Source organism: Phyllostomus discolor, chromosome 1 (assembly GCF_004126475.2).
Source record: "Phyllostomus discolor isolate MPI-MPIP mPhyDis1 chromosome 1, mPhyDis1.pri.v3, whole genome shotgun sequence".
Classification (NCBI taxonomy): Eukaryota; Metazoa; Chordata; class Mammalia; order Chiroptera; family Phyllostomidae; genus Phyllostomus; species Phyllostomus discolor.
In genome coordinates this window covers 108,498,943-108,516,049 of record NC_040903.2, presented here as the reverse complement: position 1 = coordinate 108,516,049, position 17,107 = coordinate 108,498,943, and the positions used below count along the sequence as shown (strand labels likewise).

At 37.8% G+C, this 17,107-nt stretch overlaps 1 protein-coding gene across 7 annotated transcripts in view; it reads right to left on the bottom strand.

Moving 5' to 3' along the window:
• The window catches only part of NRP1 (neuropilin 1), a 163,101-nt gene that overhangs the window by 142,166 nt on the left and 3,828 nt on the right, over positions 1-17,107 (bottom strand). For all 7 annotated transcript variants that reach the window (XM_036027501.1, XM_036027499.1, XM_036027503.1 and 4 more), the window contains one exon: positions 15,329-15,503. In XM_036027501.1, coding sequence (XP_035883394.1) covers positions 15,329-15,503 — 175 coding nt within the window. The remainder of the gene's footprint in view (positions 1-15,328; positions 15,504-17,107) is intronic.

Here is a 17,107-nt window from a genome sequence, read left to right as displayed (position 1 = left end):
GTAGCTCAGATACAAGGAAGCAAGGAAGAAAACCGGGGACTGGGTGGTTTTCTTGTCAAAGACCGGAGAAAGGCCCTAAACTCAGAGTCATTCTGACCATTCAGAAAAGCTGCCTTTGAAATTTGCTCTTCTGGCAACAGGATTCTCCACACAAACAGAATCCTGTTACATTGGAGACAAAAGAATTTAAAGCACAGAACCCACCCTTTTCATTTCACAGATGAGGAAATGAAGGCCCAGAGAGATTAAACACTGGAGCCCACAGCTACTTAGAGGCTGGGTCACTGCTAGAACTAAGGTTCAGGATGAGTTCCTGGAGGCATCACATGTGAAGGCAAGCATCCTGAGGGACTATGGTCACCACAGGCTTGGCCCAAAGGAAGTAAGTTGAGGACATGATCTGGTAGCACTTCTGCCTCTGCCCAACAAATCTTTTATCTGCCAGAAACACAGATTTGAGAGTGTAAATTATTCTGTTCTCTGGTTGCAGACAAATGATACAGATGTGAGAATAAGGAACAGCCATGGGATTCTAGATTCGAGAGATAAGAGAAACATTTAGAAACATTCCAGAAAACTCAGTGTGAGTGGCACTGAAGCAAAAGAGAAATATAAAAACTCAGGGTAGCCACACAACTGCTACTTCTTTGTCTCCTCCTCTTGGGTTGACACAGTTTTAAGACATGCTTAGGAAATGCTGGTATGGTGATACTGCTATGGTGACTAAGGTGTGAGCCACAGGAGCAGCTGAAGCTCGTGATTGTCCATTTTAGAAAGTGCCCCACCACAGGGACCCTGGGCTGGCTCATCTAGCACCTTTCCAGAATGGCATCTTAATGTGGCTGCAACGAGACCCGGGGTCTGGTATTTATCAGGTGTCATGGACTAACATGTCTACATTCTTCTTTGGGGGCTACCCCCCATGTTAACTTCTCTAATGCAGAAGTTCACTTTATGCACCTTCTTTAGAAAGCCTGCTGTGAAGTGCACAGGTGCATTTACTGGGGTTGCCAGCTGGAGGAGAAAAAGATTCTAAATTACTCCTGTTAAATTTCCATCCATCTTTTCTGTGTTACAGAATTGTGACACAAAGTCTCAAGAGTTGTGCGGGGTGTCAGAAAATACTCAGCAATCAGTCCTGGCTGGTTTGGCTCAGTGGATTGAGTGCCAACCTGTGAACCAGATGGTTGCCGGTTCAATTCCTGGTTGGGGCGCATGCCTGAGTTGTGAGCCAAGTCCCTAGTAGAGGGTATGCAAGAGGCAACCACACATTGACATTCCTCTCCCTCTCTTTCTCCTTCCTTTCCCCTTTCTCTAAAAGTAAATAAATACAATCTTTTTTTAGAGAAAAATCAGAATCAGAACATATGCCTACATTGTTAATACAGTTTTTGCCTCTAACTCCAATATAGATTATAAAGATGACTGTGAAACAAAGAAAATCTTTGAGTTAACTACTACCTCTGCATATTTTTTTTGAGATTTAGATGACACTACTCACATGCAGAAATCTAGGCTTTTAAAAAGAGGTTTTTAGAAGAAAAAAATGTAAATTTGACTCCACTACCCAGGAAAATGAAGGGTTTCTCATGTAGATGAGAAGTTTAAATATGAATTGTTAGAGCCTGATTACCCCAAAGAGCTTTACTAAATAGCTGACCTGATACTTCCATGCTAGATGAACACACTGGAGAAGACTTGTTAAATATCAGTGATCAGTTCAATTAAACAAATATTAATTAAGCACCTACTTTGGGTAAAGCACTGTAACAGGCTATGCAACTCATAGAAAACAATACCCATCTCTGATCTTAAGAACTTGAGGAAGTAATTGGTGAATAGTAGCAGAATATTAACAATTTCAACATAATACAGACTATTATAAGGAACATGAATGATATATAAACACAGTTCTTGGGGGTGTTAGAAGACAGAGAACAAGAGACCACATTTAACTGGTAGTTGGTTATCAGTAATGACTTTATGAAGGAAGCATAGCTTCAGAAAGAACAAGGAAGATATGTGGTATTTGGACAGGTAGACACAAGTATGTGAAGGAAACATTCCGGGACTAGCCAGCCGTGAAGGAGAAAAGCAAGGATGAGTCTGAAGAATCACAGGTGAGCATGTTGGTAGAATACAGAGGGAACCCTAGGAGATGAGCCAAAGAAACAGGCAGGAGCTACACCATGGAAGGCTCAGAGGCACAGGAAGTAGCAAGGGAAACCTGGGGAACTCAAAGTTTCTAAGCAGAGAAGAGAAAGGAGGGAAGGTCCTTGAGGAGGCTAAGGTAACTGCACTAAGGATAGGTTACAAATTCTCAGAATCTGAGTGGTAGCAATAGAAAGAGAACAGAAAAGATGGATGTGAGTGACATTATGAATATGTAATTTAGAGGCCTTTAAACAGACTAAATTTGAGAGACAAAAAGGAATCAAGAGATGATCCAGTTTCAAATTTGGGTAAATAGGGAAGGAAGCAATCAACAATTGAAGAAAAAAAGAAGTCATTTTAAGGGGAGGAATGCAATTTGATTTTTCATTCCAGGCAGTCAAAATCATCCAGAGAGAATTAGAAGTTTGAGTCCAATGCTTAGATTAAATCTAGATGAATGGCTAAGATTAAAAAGGTAAGTCAGGGATAAGACACTTGGGGTAAATTTGACACTTGTCAAATGCCTGTGTTTCAGAATCGGAGGAGAAAAAGACACTAGCCAAAAGCAGAAGTGGTCAGAGAATTGGAGAGAATATCTAGGTGATGCAAGGTAAAAAGATGCAGAAAAAAATAAAGTTCCAATGCATAGAGAATAGCCAAGTATGTATGATTTGTACAAAGGTTGAAGAAGTAAGGGCCAAGGAAAGGCCAATGGTTTGCGGCATTAGAAGAGTAGTTGGAGTATAACATTGAAGCAAGCAGTTTTAGTCAACTGGAGGGAACAACAATTGTGATGAAAAGAGGTTAGTGAGAATGTTCTGGAGTGCATACACCATGTTCAATACCCTTGACAGTAGTAGGGAAAAGAAAGAGGGAGAGATGAAATTGTTGTGAAGGGTAAAAACATCCAAGGAGGATTTCTTTTACTCATGAGTGGGAAAGTCCTATGGAGTCTACTTGACCCCTTGAGTCCAACAGTGGTCCTACAAGAAGAAAAAGCAAATGCTTCTGAAGGAGCTCCCAGCCACACACACTTGCAGACATTTCAAATGAAAACAGAGCTGAGAGTACTTTGAGAGGCTTCAGATATAACTGTATCATGTGAGGCCATTCACGAGGGCGAGGTGGGAAGGAGGGAATAAAGTAGTAATCTCTTCTCCACCACTGTTCTATGGGCCTTCCTGTGGACAAGTTCTTCACTGTGGCCACTGACAATCACCCTCACTAGTGGGAAATCTGTCACAACCAGAAAGAAGGGAAGGAGACAGCAAGGTGAAAGGACCTGGGGCAACTAGAAGCAGAGAAAAAGGGATGGGATTGGGATGGACCATCAATTTAAAAACATTTGTTTTCTCAGCTGCTTTCTCTAGGAACTTATACTACAAAATCCACATAGTTTTCTCTTTCTTGAACACTAATATACTGGCACTATTTGGTTTAACCAATGGGAAGGACTAGTTTCCTTGCTGTAACAACCACCACGATATTGATTTCTGCCTTAAATAAAGTAAGGGCTGGTTTAGGGTATGAATGTACTGAATATATATAAAGCCCTCAGGCACACTTAGGAAAATAATAGTTTTTTAAGCCATTAATGTTAACATCAATTTTGTGACACTAAGGTAGCATCTTTCATGAGATTTTCCAGAAACTCCATCATATAGATTTTTACAAGACTGCAATTGTAACATACTTAACCAGGCAACTTATTATAAGACATTCAGAAATTCTTGGCTGAATACTTGCTGAGCATTAGATACCATCTCTGTTGTGGATGTGTACAGTGTTTTTGAAATATTTATCAGTGCCTCCTCCTAAGGATGCAGATGTTGTTGTTTACTGCCTGAATGTATTTTAAAGAACAAAACCTGCGGATGCACTTCCTGTTATAGTAATACCTAGGCTTATTTAACATGTGTTCTTGCATTCATAAGATGCTTCCAGCTACATTATCTCATCAACACTGTGTTATTGAGATAAGTAGAGGAAGGAAAGCCTATTTTTTTTTTCTTCAGAAAGAGAAGGGAAAAAGATCAATTAAAGCTGTGTCTAGGTCATGTTCCTCCATCAGGCCCTTATGTTGTTACATCTTCTTGAGTTGAACTGATTAACATAGTCAAAACCACAGTATTAATGGTGCCATAATCAAGCCATTCATAGATTGCAAATCAACCCATATGACCTGTGTCCTGTCTCACAGATGTGAGTGAATGGCAGAGGTGCAATTATAACCCACATCCCTAGTTCCCACTGGAACACTTTTCACAGGGAGCTGCTAGCATAGTCCCCTGGCAATCAGAAATCCACAGTGGCATGAATGAACTCACACACACATCACGTATGATGCAGGAAGAGCTAAAGAGGGAAATGAGGATGTGTCTTAAAGGACTAAACCAATATATCCTAACAGTTACTCAGTAGTGTCCCCAGCCAGGGACAAAGAAATTGGCACTGGAATAAAGGATATGGGAAATGTAAAACTTTATCCTTGTGGGAAAAAAGGGAACGACATTCTAATTAGTGCTAAAAAAGAAAGTCCACTTTCGCTTACTGGCAACAACCTTCATCAAAAAATAAAACTATGGACTACCCCTTGTAAAGTGAAGAAGCTGCTATGACAGTTTTGCTGATGGTTTGGATAAAGCCTAGGCTGAAATCTGTTCCAAACATATGCAGTGGAAGAGGAGCAGGCCATTCATGTGGAAGAGCCTGCTCCCACTGCTCTGTCAATCTCCAGGTGATCTGTGGTCTTTGCCTGTGCCTCTGAGATTCAGAGCCTCCAAAATTCCAGTTCTGATGCCACTAACCAAGTGGTGGGGACTGGGGAACCTCCACGTTCAGGCTGTCAGAAGTCCATTCTGAAAGGACTTTCAGACTGACCACACACTTGTTAGTTATCTAAATTGCCCCACTCACTGTTCCTTCACCCAATTTTGCCCTACATTTTCCGTGTTGTCAACTGTCCGGAAAAAGTGCAGCAATTGTTAATGAATTAAGAATAGTTTTTGCAACATGTATGTAACCTGGCAGCCAAGGAGAGTGGACTGGAATGCACATGCATGAACAATAGTGACTTCACTACACTAGTCAATGGAGGCAGTAGACGCCATTGAGTGACCATGTGTACAATGTGGCTGTCACATTCAAAATGACTGAGCAAGTAAAGCAATGAGTCTGCATCAAATTTTGCATTAAGTTTGAACATTTCTCCGCAGAAATTGTTCAAATGATTCAGAAGGCTTTTGGGGACAATGTAATGAGTACAGCACAAAAAAAGTGTGGCACAAATGCTTCAAAGACAGTCAAGAATCTGTTGAAAAAGGGACCCACATTCTGGAAGGCTTGCAACCAGCAGAGCACCTGAGAATGTTGAACATGTACAGGCTGCAGTCAACAAAAGATCAGAGACTGACAGTGCGAGAACTAGAAGCTGATCTGGGGATTCCAAAAACTACTGTGTCCAAGATTCTGATGCAGGGTCTTGGCATGAAACATGTCATGGCAAAATTCATTCTGCAGCTTCTGCTACTAGAGCAAAAGGAACATCATGAAGCAGTTGCTAATAACTTGATTTAAACTACTACCAATGAACCAGATTTCTTCAAGGTCATAACTGGAGACGAATCGTGGGTCTATGGCTATGATTGGGAAATGAAGGCCAGGTTGTCCCAATGAAAGTCACTGATTCTCCACACCCAAAGAAGGTGTAGCAAAGTCACAGCAAATGCAAGATCATGTTGACTGTGTGTTTTGATTGGGAAGGTGTTGTCTACCACATGTACACCTCTACAGGCCAAACGTTTAATAAGGAGTACTACTTCAATATCCTTCAATGGTTTGAGAGTTACAATGTGATGAAAATGGCCACAGCTATGGGCAACTGGTAACTGGCAGCTTCATCATGACAACACACCCACTCATGCATCACATCTCCTGTAGAGGTTTTTGGCAAAACATCAAGTCAAACAGGTGACTCAGCCCCTCTACAGCCCACATTTGGTGCTCTGCAAATTTTGGCTTTTCCCAAAACTCAAATCACATTTGAAGGGAAGAGATTTCAGACTGTGGATGAGATTCAGGAAAATACAATGAGGCAGCTGATGGCTATTGGGTAAAGTGTGTGAGGTCCCCTACTTTGAAGGGGACTGAGGTGTCATTGTTCTATGTACCATGTTTCTTGTATCTTTTTTAAAAATATTTTTTAAATTTATTTTTAGAGAGGGGAAGGGTGGGAGAAAGAGTGGGAGAGAAATATCAATGTGTGGTTGTCTCTCTTCTGCCCCCTACTGGGGACCTGGTCCATACAACCCAGGCATGTGTCCTGACTAGGAATCAAACCAGTGACCCTTTAGTTCACAGGCTGGCACTCAATCCACTTGAGCCACATCAGCCAGGGCCAATGTTTCTTGCATCTTGCATCTTCTTGAATAAATGTCTTTATTTTTCATATTACGTGGCTGGATACTTTCTGGACAGACCTCACAGACCCTACTCAGGGAAACACTGTTTTTATTTTCCTTAATTCTTCATGACCAGATTTCAAGTTCGACAAAACTAACAGCTGTTTAGTTCTATTAAACTACTGTATACTATATGAAAAGTATTCTATTGAATTGGGAATTAGAAGTATGTAAGATATACTGCCTTCATAGAGTTTGCCACCCATTGGGGAATCAAACCCTTATTGTTCACTTAGAAGGAAGAACTCAAACACATGCGTATTAGAACAGAGATGCACATAGAGTCAGACTGTCAAATCAATGAAGATTTGTTATTTTTAATGGCTCCCAATTTTTTCAAGAGTGTGGTGATCAGAAATTAAAATTTTAAACATCTTTTTTATGTCCAAATTTGTTCATGAATATATGCCCACTTTCTTGAAGTAATTCAAGAATGAACAGATAAGTATGAACCAAGATAAATGGTCAAAAAGGAGGTCTAAATTGAGCTAGGTGTCACTATATCTACAAAATAACATAATCCCAAATCAGACAAAATCAACCTGTGGTACCAAGTTTGTGGGGCTTTGTGTCCTTCATTTTATGTGATTCAAAGTGTGCTCTTTTTTCTTTAATTTGGGAATTCTGTATTTAAGTTCCTGTCTAGGACTAAGATTTGGATCACACCTCACTTTTTACATGCCATTTTGTTGATAGCTTACATCTTATACAATAGCTGCCCAGCTAGTAGCACCCATTGCTTAGAAAGTCAGGCAAGAAGTTGGAATGGTGACTGTACTGACTGGCCTTTGTCACTTCTGCCTGTTCCAGAGAAATTTAAGAACCTCGATATGGAGACATTTAGATCCTCTTTCACCCCAGGACTGGCCAGTCTCCCTATGACATGCCAGACATCACAGAAGCAACAAGCCATCACCTCCAACCTGGCTGACTGATTATACAAGAATCTGACCAGATAAAAACAAAAATACTCTGCAGCGTCTGTTTCTTCTCAAAAAACACTCTTCTATTTCTCACAGGAATCCAGTGCTTGGGCAAACATTTTCTCTTTAACCCTTACTGAGTCACAAGTGGCAAATACAAGTATCAAAATGTTCCAAGCAGGGGAGTTAGGCAGGGTGAAACTTTTGGGCTATTTGCCTGAGATTAATGAAGTCAGTGAGGAGCACCTGGAAAAGAATGCAGCCTCCCTACTTCCCAGACTGTGAGGAAGTGCCAGATGTAGTCAGAATTCCATGTGTCTCCTGAACCAACTGTATGCATTGAACCCTTGTGCTGCCTGGTTATCAGCTTTCAAGTAAAGATTGTATTTGTGTGTGATTTGCGCTTTCCAACTCCATAGACCTAAGGGGTCAGAATTCAGATATTTCCCCCTAGGACATCAGTTTCTAAGTTAAGGCAAATCTTAACTTTTTGACTGAGTGGAAATCACCCATTTTTTGGAAGTTTCTGGGCACAGTTTTTATCAGAGCTTACTTAAACTGAACTAAGCATTTAAAAATTAAGTCCTTACTCAGAATTAGTTGGTTCATATTTAAACTCTTGTGTGAGGTATTTGACAGAAGAAGATGGCTGCTTGAATAAAAAATAAGTTGACAATATTGCATAAAAATTCTCTCATTCAAAAGGCATATCCCAAGCCCCTTTGGTCACAAAAATGGAAAGGTTTTTTGTGCAGCAGCTAAGTCTTCTGGCTCAGGCATCTGACATTTTCTAAGCCTCAGTGCTGCTATCTGTAAGACAGGGATGACAGGAAGAGGAAGGAAGACCATGTGCACAATGTTTAGCAAATGCTGTGGTGGCAAATAGTGAGGGCCCGACAGTCGGAAGCAGTCATGATCATTCCGTTCTAAACTTTCTATTGATTATTTAAGTTAAAGAAGAAAAAAATATGTTGAGCAAGTAAGATGGAAGATGTGAGCACTGTAGACCAGGGCTTGATGAGGAGAAACACGACACTACTAACCAATTGAGTACACAAAAAACAAAAGACTTTTTTCCTCTCTGCTCTTCTACAAAATTTAGTAGGGTTCTGAATGAATGCAATTCATTTCCTGAACTCTTTGTAAAGACTAAATGATGTCAACCATAAGCCAGCATGTGTTTGGCATGCTTCATAGCCAGCCTGGGAGTTACACTGACCTTTTGCCATCCGTCACTGACCTAGACACAGTTTAATCAATCAGAGACAAGGAGGAAAAATCTTTTGAGGTACTGTGTTCTGCCAAGTCACTGACTCTTACAGTCAGGATTGATTACAAACACCCAATTATGAGGCATTTGGAATCTGATCTGAACACTAATCTTGTCTCTTGCTTTTCTTCAGGCTTAATGATCAGCCTTGTTGAATACTACAATGGTAATTTGGTAGCCTCCTTTACAAGTGCTGAAGTGTGTTAGCATGCATTCAAGTATCAGGTTTTAAGCTGGAAAGAAAGGAGCTGAGAATATGCATGCTGGCTGAAGGCATATGTCTCACTTGGATCAATTTTTAAGTGCCTACTCCTCAAAGTGAAATCTGGAAATGCCATGTATATGCTGATTCAATCTGAAAAGATTTCAATGAACCTTCTTTTTTAGCTTCTCATAAAGGTTGCTTCTTTTGAATTACAGAAATGCCTAACCCACAAACAACCTTGTAATATTAAAAATTCATTGTGGTCAAATGTGATTGCTTATAGTAAGAAATAATAAACAATATTAATTTTACAAACACATGGAGTTCTTTTCAAATTGAATCAGTGCTAATGGCAGGATAGGGTGCAGGGGTGGGGGGGTGGGTTGGGGAGACAGATCAAGAGGAAGAAAGTAGATAATTCTCTGCCTGGGTCGTAAGTAAGGATGCTACAGGTGGTGACAATATTGGCCAACAGTTGTTCTCTGAAGCGCTGATTCTTATCACTCAGTAGTTTTATTATGGAACTGAGCTTGGTGGTGGTGACCTCACATTGCCCATATGGGGAAGTTACTTGAGATAAAAACCAACGATAAAAAAAATGAGGAAAAATAAAGCAAAGGAAGAATTTTTCAGAATTTGCCTTGCATATAAAGCAGGCTCCAGACTGAAAACATTTTGTTTATTTTATAAACCATAGTATATACAACAAATATAAAATATTTCTGGAATAGTCACCAAAAAAATTATAAAATGCTTCGGTAGGACTCTGGTTTTTTCATTAGAAAGGGAACATCACACAACTTTTAATCTAAATTCCAAAGAATTTCACTTTAGTGAAAGAATAATACATATAAGCATCTAAGACTATAGTTTAGTTTTGTCTGATTTTGAAAATTATAAAAATGGAATCATACAAGTCAGGAGAGCAGCTGCCCTTGAGGCCAAAGGTCAGTGACTGCAAGTGAACATAGGTGCTTCTTTACCCGGTGCTGGGAATCTTTACTCTGGCTTGGTTAAATAGATGTGATCAGAATGAAGCCTTCATCAAATTGTACACTTACTTTGTGTATTTTTCTAGGTATAGATCATACTTTAATTAAAATGACATATATTCCTATATTACATATAGAAAATAAAAAAGTTTTATAGGTTAAATACCCACTATTTTCCATAAAACAATGTCTTTCTTTGTTTTGGTCAACATGATGTGACAAGACCGGAACTAGAATGAGGCACTTTCCTTGGATACAAAAAGCCAAAGAACTCACTCATCAAGATAAATAATATTTTAATAAAAATTTAAATTACCAAAACTATTGTAAAAGTCCATGCTGAACAAAGTAAATAGTGCCAAAACAGAAAATATTACTTAGGGAAGCCAGAAATAGAACTTATATTCCTCAAATTGCCAGTAAATGACTACGTGACCATAATATAATTAAAATTGTAGAAATAAAAAGATTCAAGAAACTAAGGGCAGATTTTTATTCAGTGAGTTTACATTCCATTAAAATAAATGAAATGATGGTGTTTCAAAGTTTGAGATAATTTAGGTAATTTGAAAGTATCATTAAAAAACAATTTGTATTTTAACAAAATACCCAAACTTGAAGTTCATCTATTTAATTATAATTTTATTGTAAATAAACTTCATATGAAGTTATGAGTGGTATCTTCATTTGATTGCACTAAATTAGAAAAAGACATCTATTATTGGTTACACAAAGAAGAGATTTAAATTCTAGACAGCAAAGCATCTATGCATGTTAGCCTTGCATCTTGAGAAAATCCTACAAAACAGCACTGACAGTCTGTAAAGTTGGGAACTTGTCAGAAGACCACTGCTGGGCTTTCTTCTCCCGACACTGTCACCTTCTGGGACTCTCTTTCTAGAGCTTCACATTAATTTTATTAATGTTTGTAACTCAGTGTCTGTGAAATCTTTACTGCCCCCCAGATGATGACAACTGATCTGGATGTAACCACACATCTCTTTGTTCAGCAATATTTGTCACAAACTATTATAAATTATCATACTGATAGGCGGCATTCCTGGGAAACTGAGGAAGTTTCATAAACTCTAACTACTGTATCAATGACATTCTTGTTTATTATGCAGATATAAAGTTTTATGCAATCCAGGATGCCTGCCTTACCATACTTCACAAGCATGAAGCATTCTGCTGGTGCAAAAAAAAAGAGAAATAATCATAACTTCCATTTCCTGAACACCTCTACTCTCCTTCTACTCTCAGAATACTCTCTAGCACCATCTGTTATATGAACATAACAATAAAACCAGGCAGTATACCTAGCTAGAAATCTAGCACAATGTTAGCCCTGCAGACAGATGCTCTACTTAACTGCTCTGATGAATGATTGATCTATACCCCTTGTTCAATAAAAGAATTCAAGGGATTATAATATTATGTTTTTAATGCTTATTTGTAATGATACATGATTCAGTGGTGTCATAAACTCATACTGTTGCATTTTAAAACCATTAGGTGCAACTTGCACTTTACTTTTCCCTAAGGAAACCCTTTGTATTCACTGTAAGAACTCTTTGTAAGGATAGGTCCATAGTCTATTTAAAGACTGGGTCAGTTTTGGTTTTATTCACATGAAAAGTTGTGATAAATAAATCACATAAATTAAATACATTCTATTGTATTGTTAAATTATGAAATAGTTTTTATTTAATTATAAATAAAACAGTAAAATTTAAATTAAAACATTTATTCTACCATAACTAATGTATTTAATGACTTATCTACCCTTATACCTTACAGAAAAATGATTGTTTACTTGTGTCTGAAGGATGTTTCTCAATAAACAAATGTGACAAGGAATCAATTTCCTGAACTTTCACATGGTGAAAGCTGATGAAACAGAAACTGACAGTATTAACAGAAAATTCGGCGTGTATTATGTGCAGATCATCCCATTACTGGGTCAATATATTTAGTTTGACATATGCTTAATTTCTTATTTCCAAATGTTTTAGCCATCACCAAGTTGTTAAAGATATTATAAAAATGATAACTTCTTTTGAGGGGAGCTTTTAACTTTTCAAAGGGCCCTCATACCCACTACCTCATTATCCACTACAGTAACCTTATGACATTGGTACAACAAGTACACATAATACAGCTGAGAAAGGGAAGGATAGTAAATATCTCAAGACTACAGCTTATTCTTAACAGAAATAATAACTAAAAGCTCTCTGAATGTGGTTGATTATAACTAGTTTTATATAATTTCAAATATAATTTTGGATTAAGCCAATATAAATCATCAAAACAACAACAACCAAAACAAACACCAGAAGCCACAAAACTATGGTTTTGTACATCTGACAAAAATTTTTGAAGTCTGTAAATATGTTGTTCAAGAGTTTCTGCTGGTTTCCATTTTTTGTAGGAAAGTCTAACCTCCTATAAATTTTAAAGCTGTTGATTCTTCCCACAGCCTTTTCTAAAGGAGATAAGAATTGCGCCACATTTAAAGAATTTCAAGTACAACCTTCAACAACAACCAGGAATCATGTGGACCAACCTGGAAAGTCAACAACTGCAATGTGTTAAGTTGGTCTTCCAATATTGGTTTTGGAATTTTCATCAATAAAACAATCAAACAACAACTCTTCAAAACATAGCACAAAGAACTTTCCATGCCATAATGTTCATTGACTTCATTAAGAAGGCTAAAAATAGACTTTCAAGGCTGGCCAGGAGATGGCACCTTCACAGAGAACAAACCCTCAGTTACTAATTATAGATAGATATAATTAGTGACTATATAGATAAATAAAGAAATCACTTTATTCAAGCATTTAAAAAAATCTCACTATCACAGTTACAGAACCAATATTCTTAGCCATGTCAGTTTCTTGAATACCTTGCTAACACCACTAAAATGGTCTCTTCCTGTAAAATATAGTTATCTGCTTTTTTTCTCATCTTGGAAAAAAAGAAGACTACCTAAAATCCCACCATGTCCTACCTCCCATCATGGTGTGGCAAATTATTAATTAAGGCTTAATGTGTGTTAGACACTGCTATAAGTACTTTACATATATTAACACACTCAACTTGCTTCCTCTTCTTACACTTCTACTCCAGTTGTGCCCTGAAGCTGGCTTGCACCAGCTCATAAGAACTAGCTGTACACATCTCTTTGCAAGTCTGTAAAGAGTGACATCACAGGGGTAGTCTGAAATCAGCCATGGAGGGAGAATTTATACTACAGAAATCGGCAAATATCACATATCAGGACTTGACTCCTCCCGCCCAAGATCCAGTTGTCAAACATTTACCAGTACTTCCTTGCTATTAACTACTGACTATTCTGAATTTGTTAAGTACTGTATTACATATACACGTGGTTATGATTTTCAGATCAGGAAATAGTAAATATAAGTTTATTGAAATTTAATAGCACCTTATTTGGGGGAATAATGTTATTTCTTGGGTATGTTTTATCAGTTTCTTAAAAATATATCCTATAGCAGTTTAAATATTGCCAAAAACCAAAAATAAAATAGGGTACAAGTCTCTAAGCTGTCTAGGTGATTGACATTGTAAAAACCACCACCCAGAATATTGTAGCAGCCACTGTAACACTCTATAAATGACAACTTTCACACAAGATTAAGAAGTCTGTTTAATGCCCTAAAGCACTTCTGAATCACAGAACAGATTAAATTATAATCAGCATAATTTTATTGCACTGCAGTATATGCTGATAATTTAGAAATTGATCAACAGTACAGGAACATATGCTAATTCTTTAGGCACTAGGATGTTGAGTTAACCAGATGAACATATTACCTTATCCATGAAAAACTAGTTTACCCCACCAACTCAACAGATTGTTGAGAACTTCCTAAAAGTGGAAACATTTTCATATTATTGTGTTCTTACCTAAAAGGGTTATGTGTTTGCAGATACAATAGTTTTAATAATGAGTGTGCCTGCACAATAATGTTTATATCTAATGAAAGTAATAACCTATGTACATTATACACAATTATATCAAATTGATCCATTTTAAAAGTTGGGAAACATAGTCCCTGACATACACTTTAGAATTTATATTTAACTAGATTGTTTTCCTTTGCTAAAACTCTTTATAGGTCTAAACTTCATTAAAAATTGACATTCGGGTTCAAGTCTCTGGAGAACACACCATGAATAGTAGGGCAGACTGGGATAATGGGGACAAGACAGAGACAGGTGGGCAGCTGGATGTCCAGAGACAAAAGTGAATTCTGGATCTCTGTGGGCTGCTGCCTGCAACATCAACACACACTTTCCATACTGTGGAAAACTGCACAGCAGTTTTTTCACATAAAGTGAGGAAATAATAATTCAGACTATGTAGTGAGAATGTTTTCATAATAATAAAATCTGGCACAGTAACCTAACAATGCTTAGTAACTTAATAGAAGGAGATAGGAAGAGTAAAGCAGATGGATGAAATGCTGATTCATATTTACGTTCCATTGTATATTAATAATTATTTTCACATCTTCAACAAGAGATTTGTAATCATTGATCTACTGTAAGAATCCCCTCATCTGACTTACCCTATATTACTTTTATTTTCAGTGACAATTATTTTATCTTCACCCAAAGACATGCTCATTGATTTTAGAGAGAGGGGAAGGGAAGGAGAGAGAGAGGGAGAGAAACACGAATAGGAAAAAGATCAACAGTTTCCTCTCATTTGAGCCTCAACCAGGCACTGAACCTGCAACCTAGGCATGTGCCCTGACCAGGAATTGAACACAGGACCTCTCCCAACCGACTGAGCCACATCAGCAAGAGCTCAATGACCATTTTCTTTTGTCATGCCAACAAGACAGAGTTCTTAAATCACAAAATGTGTCACAGATTTGTTGTAAAAATATCCAATTTCATTGTCTTTCAATGCAATATATGTTAGTGGCTTGTCACATTTAATAAAAACTCAAGTGAGAGTTTGGGTTTCTAATTCTTCCCTTTTCCCTGAAGGGTGGGGTGTGGGGAGGGAGAAACATATATACATTTCTTAAAAGAGTTACAAAACCAAAAGTGTTAACAGAAAAATTATGAGAGATTGCATATTTAAATACAATCTTCCTAGTTTGGAGAACCCAGAAATCACTTAATGTAATTTAATTTCCATGCCATTGACATATGATCTGGCCTAGATTAGAATTCTTCCTGGATCCATTTATAGACCAGATCATACATACAAACTGTCCCCCATTAGACAACTGTGACCACTAGATGGTGCTGTGGTGCCCTGTTCAAATAACGTCAGCACTTACTTGCAGTCTCGGTCTTCCAAGTCGAAATGAGGGTTGAAGTTGATCATAATTCTCTGGTATGGGTCGGGAGCCTGAATTAGCCATTCACATTTTTCACTTGGATGATAAGAATGAGGATAACCAGGAGAAGTAAGGTATCCAGGGCTTTCAATTTTTATAGTATCGCCACATTTATCTGTAATGAAAATAACACTTTTGCAGCTCTTTCCCTGATAACCAGTTAGATATTCTAGTTTTGTATGTCAATTATTGGCTATTAAACATTCCATAACTTCTCATGGGGAACTCTGAGAGGTCTTTGCAGGTCCTTCAGGTGGCACTGATAGCAACATCTCACCAAGAAATGCTCTGATCCCAGGAAGGTTGGATCAGGAGGAAAAGTAAACTGAGATCTAAAAAGACTGGACTCTCATTCCCCACAAACTTCTGCTCCAAGGAAAAGGTATTCTACTTTTAAAAACATTAAACCACTCAATGGATGTTAACATGGTCCCCAGGGAGCCTCTTCTAGATTTAATTACCACCCAAAAGTGTAATCACATTAAGTAGTGAGTTCTGAGTGAAAAGTGACTGAACGATGCTACTCAGACCCTTATGTAGCTTTTGATGATAAGCCTGGTCTCTGTCATTGATCAGTGGAAATTATCTTCCAAGACAAACCTTTTCTTTTGTTGTTTTATCTACCCATAAATCTAAGGGATTGTGAGTTATTTCTGCTCCTGAGATCCAGATCAACATAGAACAAAGTACATCTCATGAAGCAGGGATAATTCTACTCTACTTCTCCAAGTTGCTCAAGCTTGGAGACCAGATCAAAATAAGGGGGCAGAAAGAAAAATAAATTAGCCGCATGGTATTAATTCCAATTATCTACGTACTGAAAAAATCCCCCCACACTGAGATCTGGTATCACATATGGTAAGCCTCACTCTCACATTCTGGGAAAGGTGAACTAACTGATTTTGAGCCTTCATTTAAAAGAAAAGCCCAAATGCTGAAGTGATCGACTAAGAGCCAAATAAACCAGTCTCTTGTCTGGGTTGCTTTCTTGTTCAGCACAGATTCTCATTGTCACTTTTTGTGATGGATTTCATGCTGTAGAGCCTCAGCCTGAAATGCTTCCTCATTTATTGATGCTTAATTTTGAGCAATAAAAATTCAGTGCATAAACTATTTAAGAGGGACAGGTATGAAAGTGGTGAAATATATAAGCCTATCAATCACAAATATTCAGTAATGGTATATATAGATTTTAATATTGCATCTAATAGATTCCCTGTGGGGAAAAATAGCATTCTTTGCTCTCAGCATGAATTTAGAAATCTACAGAATTATATTACAGGAAAACCAGGTCAAATGGAAATGAAAGATGAAGTGCACATCAAAAATGCATAAAGCTACATGCATTACAGAAATTATTGCCCATAAATTAAAAAGAACATAATATAAATTATATTGTTTTTCTCAATTGCTAGATGTTTCTGACTATGTTTCTTAGACCAGGAGTGGCCTTACACTGACTTCCTGTGCCCTTTCCTCTGTTTTTAAAAGCTTAAGGTTTGCCAAAAAGAAATGATCTTGCAACTGGTGTTCAGAATCTCAGCTAATGATCATATTGGACTTTGTTGTGTGATTCTGCTCAGGCTCTTGCATTCTGTTAAATGTGCAGGCAACTTGGAAAGTGACCCCATCTCATTAAGTCTCCTCCACCTCTGTATGAACATCATGACAGAGTCTGGCATCTGTTAGAGGAGTGAAATAAAACAGCACTCCTTCTAG